This window comes from Ictalurus punctatus, chromosome 23 (assembly GCF_001660625.3).
Source record: "Ictalurus punctatus breed USDA103 chromosome 23, Coco_2.0, whole genome shotgun sequence".
NCBI classification, from domain to species: Eukaryota; Metazoa; Chordata; class Actinopteri; order Siluriformes; family Ictaluridae; genus Ictalurus; species Ictalurus punctatus.
The window spans coordinates 20093369-20103368 of record NC_030438.2 but is presented as its reverse complement, the minus strand read 5'-3'; the positions used below and the strand labels follow the sequence as shown (position 1 = coordinate 20103368).

The following is a 10000-nucleotide window of genomic DNA, read 5'->3' as shown; positions in this document are numbered from 1 at the left end:
TTTTGAGGGCCGACTGATCGATTGCGTCTTTAAATGTTATCGGATATTAAACGTTCTCCAGTTAGCACAGAAGTGGTTTAAATGATGCAGATAAAGATCAAGCGGGAGCGTAGTCACGTGGCATCACTGCCGCTTTCTCCGTTTCACTCCTTCGGCACGGAGAACGCCGTTAATTACACGATATAACGTTTCAGCTATCTTGCTCGCCTAAAATTTATGTTTTTTTTTCCCCTCTGTCGAGCCGAAGACGTGAACCTAGTGGTGATGTCATCAGGTTGAACCTGAACGCTCCGCCCCTTCTCGACGCAGGGATGCGGTGAGGTTCCACGGCGGTCTCTGTGATGGTAATCGTCACGGTTGCTACGGAGACCGCAGTTCGTCCTTGACCCGTTTTGAAACGACGCCGATCTCATTTTCATATCGCAGTAATGAGCGCGTTTATGACGGTTCGACCGTAATATCATGATTAAAGCACGTCTCCATGCGGTGTGATCAATATCCTGATATAATTCTGATGATGGACACCGGTGTGGTGTGTGCACAGAGCTCCAGTCTGATGGAGGTTTTATCTAAATGTGCCTGTGTGTGTGTGTGTGTGTGTGTGTGTGTGTGTGTGTGTGTGTGTGTGTGTGTGTGTGAGAGAGTTTGGGTGATTTCGGTGGTAGAGGGACATGGTGATTATTTTTGTAAGAAATTCTGCACATGGTTCATAGTGGCCTTATAATAATGATTAATAAAGTAAACATTTATCAAACAGTTATGTTTCTGCTGTGTGTACTTTAAACATGTTTACGTGTGAGAGAGAGTGAGTGTGTGTGTGAGTGTGTGTGTGAGTGTGTGTGTGTGTGAGAGTGTGTGTGTGAGTGTGTGTGTGTGTGAGAGTGTGTGTGAGAGTGTGTGTGAGAGTGTGTGTGAGAGTGTGTGTGAGAGTGTGTGAGAGTGTATGTGTGAGTGTGTGTGTGAGTGTGTGTGTGAGTGTGTGAGTGTGTGTGTGAGTGTGTGTGTGTGTGTGAGTGTGTGTGTGAGTGTGTGTGTGAGTGTGTGTGTGAGTGTGTGTGTGAGTGTGTGTGTGAGTGTGTGTGTGAGTGTGTGTGTGAGTGTGTGTGAGAGAGTGTGAGAGAGTGTGAGAGAGAGTGTGTGTGAGAGAGTGTGTGAGAGTGTGTGTGTGTGAGAGAGTGTGTGTGTGTGTGTGTGTGAGAGTGTGTGTGTGTGTGTGTGTGTGAGAGAGTGTGTGTGTGTGTGTGTGTGTGAGAGAGTGTGTGTGTGAGAGAGTGTGTGTGTGTGAGAGTGTGTGTGTGTGTGTGTGTGTGTGTGTGTGTGTGTGTGAGAATATGGCAGGTTTTTGTGAAGTAAAAAGATCGACGGTAAGATTAATCATGTCTGAACTTTTCCTGAATTTAATAAGAAATTACAAAGTATTCAAATTAAGTGAAAAACAAATCAAACATTTCAGGGGAAAATACAAAACTTTTATTTTTTGTATATAATAATAATAACTGGGTTGCATAAGTTTGCACACCCCTGAAATCCTTTCCGTCTTCGGTTTACTAGCCGACTGCAGGTTCTGCACTGAGATCAGCGGGTGTTTGTAGATGTTCATGATTCCTCCACGTGCTGGAAGAAGACCAGCTCTAAATCATGATGCCGCCGCCGCCGCGCTCACCGAGGGGACGGAGTTCTTTTAGTGAGGCGCTTGTTTTGTGCCAGATAGCTTTTGGAATTGTTCTCATCAGACCGGAACACATTTCTCCACATGGTTTCGGGTGGTTCAGTTGAGCTTGGATGTTTTGTGTGTGTGTGTGAGAAAGGGCTTCAGTCTAGCCGCCCCGTCATGGCCCAGACGTGAAGAACACGAGAGGTGATTGTCACGTGCAGAGAGGAGTGAGTACTCGGCCTCCCTGGTAAGCTTTTGTCTTGTCCTTTTGTAAATTCTGGTTCTCGGGGGTGTCACTGCGGCGCTCTGTTTTCTCCACTCGTTAACGACGGCCTTCGCGGTGTTCCACGGTGCAGCTGATGTCTCGGCAATTCTTCTCTACCCCTCTCCTGATCGATTCCTTTCCTCAGTGAGATCCCAGACATGCTTTGTAAGCTCTTTGGCTTCAGCAGGAAGATGTGAAACAGCTGGATGAGTTTAATCATTACTTGTACACCTGAGAGTTTAATGTTTTTCATGTTTTTTCCATTCACTTTCATATGCTGTAATGTCACACTGCGGTGGGAAAATTTCCGACATGATTCATCTCGACATATTTACAGGGGTGTATAAACTTTTTTAAATCCAGATTTATGCTGCATTTGCCTAAAACTCCTAACTCAGAAAATAATAATTACATCACACATGGAAAACTAATCCCGTCTGAACAGGGCTCTAGTGTTTGATGATGATGAGTCTTTATTAATCACACATCACAGCACAGTGAAATTCTTTTCTTGGCATATCCCAGCAGGTCAGGAAGCTGGGGTCAGGGTCAGCCATGATACAGCGCCCCCTGGAGCAGACAGGGTTAAAGGCCTTGCGCAAGGGCCCAACAGTGGCTTAACCGCCAAGCCTCCACAACCCGTTGAGATAAATAAATAAGTAAACAAACAGGAGGCGAGTTTGCAAAGAAACCACGTTTATTTAATATGATGGACAGAACGCACAGAGGAGGAAAAGTGCATGCAGCGGACAGACGGCCGCGACGCCGTCACTGCGCACGCGCCACGTTAAGGCATCGGAGTTTTCTTTTCATTTTACACGCCGCATCCGGAGCCCGAGGACGCCGTCACGGGTTAAACAAATTACACATGCAAATGGGGGGCGGGGGCGCGCGGAGTTTACCACACAGGTTTAACAGGCGACACTTGTCTATTAGAACTCGAATAGAAAACGACGGTTAGCGTTCCGCGTATGGCTTTTTACGGCGTACAAACCCAAACTAAATATTTACTGCTGTAGCTCCAGTCCTTCAGAAACCTAGCGGTTAAAACGAAACGTCCGCCGTGTCCCGTTCACGACAAACGTGGTCGATCAGATGAGAGATTGATTTCGGTATCGCTCCGCCCCTCTAGGCTCCGCCTCCACAGGGTGTGGATGTAAAGTTAACCTTTAAGCAGTAAATGCGTAAACACTGTTCTTGCTAATATTTTAAATGAGATGTCAGTTTTACATTAACTGTGTTACCTGCGTAGCACCACCACTTCCCAAAACGAACACCGCAAAAACCTGACACGGACTCCATCTGGAGACGAGTAAGACATCGTGGACGTTTTATTACTTTTTTTTTTTTTTCCTGAAATGTTCTCATTTCAAAACAAAACAGGATCTCATCAGATTCACTACAGAATTATAAATCAATCTACAGCAGTCAAAAACAGGAAAAAAGACACTGTATTCGTGTACATCAGGCGTGTGCTGAGTATCGGGGAACCGAACGTCACGATATTTAGCATCGAAGACAATTTAGCGTTTAAAGAGGTGAAAATCTCATACTTTTCTCATGTCTGAATCCCAGGATGTTATCGTTAACCGTGATAATGCTACTGGAGTACGGCGATGTGAAGTGAGGATCAGCACACGCCTGATGTACAGCACACCCACAGGACTGATATGTTACACTGTGCGCTGTCCGAATGCACGGAGACTCGTTCTCACGTCAGCGCGCCAATCCGCCCGAAGCACGACTCGTGGTCTGTCTGAAATCCTGGACGTTTGCATATCGATGTTTCTTTCTCAAATCTGCCCTCGCGCTCATGTTTCTCGCCGCACCTTCTTCTTCTTCACCTGTTTCGGGGATTCCCAGCTCTCCTCGGGTTTCTCTGGCGGAGACAGGACGAAAAGATGGTCAGAGGTCATGCTAGCAAGGCTAACGTCACAGATTAGCATGAAGAATGCCCATCGTTACGGGTAAACGTTCTACCCTGCTCCCTCTATAGGGCACCACACACAACACGGGCAGCCATTTTGGATTTTCCGTCTGCTGACTCACTCTGGGTGGGCGGAGCTGTGCTTTTGGGCGGAGCATCAGGTTCGGTGGGTGGTTTCAGTGGGACTCGAGGTGAAACCACGATTTCTGGCTCCTACACACACACACAAAGGTTAGCGTCTTTAACGTTGCACTAGAGCTACAATGCTAACGTTGCTAACAATAAATGAAACCCTATGACCACCAGTTTAGCATTGTGGACTAAATAACTTGTTAAAATGTAGAGGGCTTACTTTGATGATTTTAGGCAAAATGTTCCCTGCAGTGTTCTGGTCTTTAGCCACACCCACTTCCACCTCCACCTGTCAATCAATAATGCACTGTTCATTTATGAATTTATTGCTGCAGTGCTTACAGATGGTGTGTGTTTGTGGGCGGAGCTTCACCTGAGCAGCACTTCCAGCCTCCTCCGCTTTCTTCTTTTTCTTCTTCTTCTTCTTGGCTTTGCTGCTTCCCGGAGCCGCAGGTTCGTCTTTGTCCTTCTCCAGATCGGAGTCCTGTGTGAACTGGATTAAAAGGAAACCACAACTCTCACTACGCTACACCGAGAACCCTGTGAAATAGCGCACTATGTAAGTGGAACTCCTAATGTGTGTTTGTCGGCTGTGGTTTTTATTTCCCTGTGATTTTAAAACTGACCTGAGGCTCGTCAGGAGAAACGGCGCCACCTGCTGGATCATCGTAATTCCCCCACTCCTCACACGGGGCACAGTAGTCCGATGCTGGGTCTGCAGAACCACTGTCTATACACACACACACGCACACAGCAAACGTTACACCACTTTCACATTACGGTACTAAAATGTGCAAAACTGAAATGTTTTATAAAGTTAAACATTATTTATTGACCCGAGGAGTCACTTCCTGCGATGCTTGGTTTAAGCAGAAGCGTTCATGGGTTATTTTTATATTTATTTTAAAAACAAACAAACTTGACATGAATGTCCTTTCCTCCTCGCTGTAAACGGTAATAATAAATAAACACTTAATGTTAAGATATTTGGTAAATTCTGTGCATATAGGCATAACATTAAAATATTAAGCTTTAGATTTAAAATAAAGGACTCGTTACTTATTAGACCTTATTATTATTATTATTATTATTATTACACTCACTAGGTCCAGACCATTCGTCATCTACTGGGACAGGACACGCCCAGGATCGCTCAGGAACAACCTGCTCTCCTACACCTACACACACACACACACAGAGACAGAAGGAGGAGGGGATATAATTGTTTCAGGTCTTAGAATAATTATTTCAGCAAATTTTTATTAAACTTTAACAACTTGCAACCTGACCATCCGAGCAACTCAACAATTCACAGAAGGCAGCGTGACAGAGCTGCACTTTATGTGAGAAATCTAAACGCAATCTTCTAATCCTGATACTGGAACTTCCCAAGTGGTCATTTCACACCGCGACACTGTCAGCGTCCACCGGGGGAGCTGCAGCACACAGCCACTGACCCAGGGGAAGAAACTGCCAACGGCTGCGTCCCAATATCCCTACTAAAATACTCTACTACCCCACGCTGCACCACCACCCCGCTCTACTACCCCACCACCCCGCTCTACTACCCCACCACTCTGCTCTACTACCCCACCACTCTGCTCTACTACCCCACGCTGCACCACCACCCCGCTCTACTGCTGAATGTGTCACAGTATGTGATTTTGGATGCATGGCAGTGTGTCCAGTTTCCCCTCATCCTGTGGTAGTTATCTACCTTAAAATATAATTATAATATAGTCAGATAAGACTAATAAATAATTATAATATTTTATTTGATGTCTCCTACCTGCAGTCATTTCGTGGAGGGAGACGGGAATGTGAGAACCATCCACGATCATCCACGAGCCTTAAACAAAAATACATTTCATTCCCTTTAACTTTTATACACACTCAGATTTAGGGAATAGAACACGTTAGTTACTGTTACCTGAAGGTGATTATTTTCCTAAAACAGCACTTTCCTGAGTGTTTTATTCCTCTTACACCACAGGGACTCACCAACAACTACACATCCGTACTTATTAGCGAACGACAGCTCATACTTTTATCCGTTTATAGTTACTTCGTGTTCTCACTTACGTTATAGCAGCTATAATCACTCCATCCCTCCCTTTATCCCCTCTCTTTATTTTGTTACCGAGAAACCACGTAGTGTAAACTCCACCGTCCTGAAGATGTCCGAAAACTTAGTTACAGCTTTACCTTTGCTGTACACGTCCCTGTGAATGAGCCGTTACTATAGAAACGATAAGCTATTAGAACGAGTGCATTAATATAAACCTGCGCTACTGTCAAAGCCGCTGTTATAGAGAATTAATCACCACCTCCTGACCAATCACAGTGCAGGATTCTGAGGTGTGCTTTACCCTCCATGTCCTGAGGCCAGACGGACGGTTCGGACTTCACGCTGTTCCAGGTCTGTGTGTGAGGAGGCACCGACACGCCCAGATCCCAGGATCCTGATCCGTTCACGGCCATCACGTCCCACGCATGAGACACTGAGGAGCGCGCGCACACACACACACACACAGTTTACTATGATGGCCTGATGTCATATATAGCCTAAATGTTTACTGAAATCTTCTCATATTCCACTGTAATTTTATCTTAGTGTTACATCACATCACCTTTAATTCACATCTGTAATAAAACAGATGTTGTGGGTTAAAACGTGTCGTTTATAAACAACCTCCTCGTCAAGGAGACGAGGAAACGTGCTCGATAGTTACTAGTTTTCACCGAAGCTCAGAGGCTAACGCTGCTAACAAGTAATCGGAGTATATATCCTCCAGTTTAGCGTGACTTGTTGGGTGTGGCCTAATCTGTGGAGGCGGGGCTCGTGCTTTGGCAGCGAATGAGACGAATGAGGTCTCCGAGGTACACATGGGAACGGTTTGATACCCGGAATGAATATCAGGGGAAAATAAAACAAAATGGTGGATCAGATATCAGAAGAAAAAACAAAGGAAGGGATCCGATCCGATCCTGTAACAGACGGAAAAGATCGGATTCGGAAAAGGTTTATTTTGGAACTAAGACTTGATTGTATGATGTGTATGCTACTAGCCGTGATGGTGAACGTTCAGACCAGGCTACGACGGAGCTTACGTTCTACTGGTGGAGGAGCCTGCTGGGTTCTCTGACTGTTCTTCTGAGCTTTAGGCACAGGAGCATTGTTGGACTTGGTGTTTTTGGGGGAGATCTTGGTGTTGGTGGTGGTGGTGTTGGACGTCTTGGTGTTGGTGGTGGTAGTGGTGGAGGTCTTGGTGTTGTTGGTAGTGGTGTTAGAGGTCTTGGTGTTGGTGGTGTTGGTGTTGGAGCTCTTGGTGTTGGTGGTGGTTTTGTTGGAGGTCTTGGAGGTTACAGATGGTGTTAGGATGATTTTGGGTTCCTCCACAGCGGGCGCGTGGTGTTCCGTGTTCGCAGCGTTAGCACTGGGCTCCGTTCCTCCGGGACTCCCCGATTCGTCTCCTGCTCCTTTATCCTTCCTCCGCTGCTGTCGCTTCTCACGGTGACTCACTTTAGTCTCCCAAGTTCCTGCGGAAGCACACACGCTTACACCACCCAATATGCTCACCGTCGTCATGGTTACATTTACCTAGCTAACACAGCCGGATCTGAAAAAGAGCGACAGTAACTAGCCTGAAGTTACTCGACACTTGTTAGTTCGCTTTTCGCCAAGTTCCGTACCCAAGCTCAGTCAGAAGCGAGCGAGAATCTGCAACCAAACAAACATGACGTGACAAAATGGAGCCCTGAACAGACATCGTTACCTTCCTCCGGCTCTTTGCGCACCGACGTGGACGGGGGCTTCGTTTCCTTCACTGCCGCTTTCGCCTTCTTCTTGTTCTTCTTTCCCTAAAAACGAGACGTGCACGTGATGCGACTTATAAAAACACCTCCTTCTCCTCTTTAGCGTTCACCTCCTGAGTCGTTTCAGGAATCACAAAGGGGCAGGGCTTATTAACAGTTAACAATTTATCCTGAATCAGTTAGGGGGAGGAGCTAATTTCAGGGCCAGAAATAAAGAAATTGATGCAGAATCAGTTTTTCTAAAATTATACATGTAGATCTGTAGTTAAACAAGTTATTTATTCAGACATTACAATAGATTCATTTAAATATTTACATCACTACAAGTTTTAATAATGTTTAACCTTTTAGCTGGATAATGTTAGCTTAAGTCGTGTTAATTAATTAATTCATTCCTTCATTAAGTGTTAATTATTCGTTCATTCTGAGCACCACATCGGTGAATATGGTCTGGAGGTCATTTCATTCCTATACGTGGCTCCCTACATAATCGTCACTAATTAGGATGTAGAAGCTTTTATATAAGATTTATACTTAAACCTTACACCCGTCGCTGAACTACGTCTTTCATTTGGATATAGAGCGCACTGTACGGGAAGTGCAGCGTGTTTCTCTCCACACCAGCAGGGGGCAGAGTGACGTGCGATTTGCAAAACAGTTTCTATGCAAATTGAAAATTTATGACGACGGAATAAATCGAAAAATCCAAACGCATTTACGACGTCCCTTCAGTTCTCCATTTGCAACTTTAGCTCCTACCTGCAATTACAACTGAACACAAGCGTGGTTTCATCTTCTCCCGTCACGTACAGCCGCTCATTACACGAGACGTCAGGAAGAACAATGACACTTGGAAGGAAGTAAGACGTCTCTGCTGAGTGAGCGTTCGAAGCTAGTATGGTTAATCAGCTAATCTATCCTGAGAACGAAGACGTAAAATCGCAGTGATTCGATTTTGACGCCGTGTGTTATTTAATTCGTTTTTAAAAACGGTCAGCTGCGGAATGTATATACTGTACAGCTACTACTGCTTCTCACAGACAGACCACGCCCACAAACGGCACAACAGCCGTTTGTGTAAATGAAGGGTTCGGGAAATATTAACCAGAGGTGTCTGGTGGCTCCGACCCTCCGACCCTCCCCAAAACCAAACATAATAATGTCATTGTGAAGTCACACTCTCTATCTACTTTTTTTTTTTTTTTTGCCCTGACTGTATACCTTATCACTTTTACCCCCAGCTGGATCTGGACTCTCGCTCTGGTTCTGTGCCTCCACCAGCTTCGGTTCCTCCTCCAGGTCGACCGCCAGGCCGTTCCTCTGCACTTTCTACAACACAATCGCACTCACAAGTTCAACATCCTGCCATGAGGAATAAGAAACCATATCTATATCTGTGACTTAAGTGAGTGAGCTGTTTGTGCACTACATAGTGGCTTTAACCTCCTGTGTAGGGATTTATAAACTCAATAGGAAACATTTTTTTATTAAATATATCATATAAAGACAGCTCCTAAACACTGAGCAATGTAAACAAATATCTAACAATGAGTCATGTGAGATACGAAGATGAAGATCAGGACCTTATCTCCTCCTCTCTTTCTGCTCCTCTTCTTAACCTCCTCGGATTTGGGTTTGGAGGTCTTCCCGGCCTCGGGTGCGACTTTCTCGGCGGGATTTTTCGAGAAGCACCGGCAGACGAAGAACCAGAGGAGCGCGGCGAGCAGGAGGCCGAGTCCCGCCGCCACACACGCGAGGAGCCCCGGCGGAAGCAGCTCCGCTTTCAGCCCCACATCCACCCCGAGCTCCGCGTGCAGGAGGAGCAGGCCGGAGGAGAGCAGCTCTTTCAGATACACGTCCATCCGCTCCGCCGCCTCTCGCCACTCCAGCGCCATTTCACACGCTCACGAACTTCAATTAAAACATAATTAAATCAATGATTATGATAATAACACTAATAACTATTGATTTTTCAGAATCGGCCGAGAGCTGCTCTGCGGAACTGCTCTAAGGATTCCTCCTCCTCTTCTTCTTCTTCTTCTTCTTCCTCCTCCTCCTCCTCTTCCTATTCTTCTTCGCCGTTATTTTTACGTCACTGTTCTTCGCTGAACGGAAATGCATCTTGCAACAGCGCCCCCACTGGATAACCTCAGAACTACACGCTTAAAACGCTTTAAAATAAATATATTTTATTTTAATCGCTTTA

At 45.6% G+C, this 10000-nt stretch overlaps 2 protein-coding genes across 6 annotated transcripts in view; one reads left to right on the top strand and one right to left on the bottom strand.

Annotated features, from left to right (window-relative positions):
• si:dkey-199f5.8 (beta-1,4-galactosyltransferase 3) overlaps positions 1 to 756 on the top strand; it is an 18007-nt gene extending 17251 nt beyond the window's left edge. For all 4 annotated transcript variants that reach the window (XM_053674819.1, XM_053674820.1, XM_017452968.3 and 1 more), the window contains one exon: positions 1 to 756. This exon is cut by the window's left edge and continues 2794 nt beyond it. The gene's annotated coding sequence lies outside the window, so the exon portion shown is untranslated.
• Positions 757 to 2598: 1842 nt separating this feature from the next.
• Positions 2599 to 10000, bottom strand: part of mtdhb (metadherin b) — a 7971-nt gene continuing 569 nt past the window's right edge. Inside the window, exons 2-13 of one of the 2 annotated variants that reach the window (XM_017452962.3) lie at positions 9378 to 9705; positions 9016 to 9123; positions 7755 to 7839; positions 7090 to 7518; positions 6348 to 6479; positions 5768 to 5827; positions 5082 to 5156; positions 4605 to 4708; positions 4352 to 4471; positions 4199 to 4267; positions 3969 to 4059; positions 2599 to 3798 (exon numbers count right to left, since the gene is read on the bottom strand). In XM_017452962.3, the coding sequence (XP_017308451.1) occupies positions 3731 to 3798; positions 3969 to 4059; positions 4199 to 4267; positions 4352 to 4471; positions 4605 to 4708; positions 5082 to 5156; positions 5768 to 5827; positions 6348 to 6479; positions 7090 to 7518; positions 7755 to 7839; positions 9016 to 9123; positions 9378 to 9689 (1653 nt within the window). In that variant the 5' untranslated portion in view covers positions 9690 to 9705 and the 3' untranslated portion in view covers positions 2599 to 3730. Of the gene's footprint in view, positions 3799 to 3968; positions 4060 to 4198; positions 4268 to 4351; positions 4472 to 4604; positions 4709 to 5081; positions 5157 to 5767; positions 5828 to 6347; positions 6480 to 7089; positions 7519 to 7754; positions 7840 to 9015; positions 9124 to 9377; positions 9866 to 10000 lie in introns of those variants that run through there. The other variant, XM_053674811.1, reaches the window with a different exon arrangement.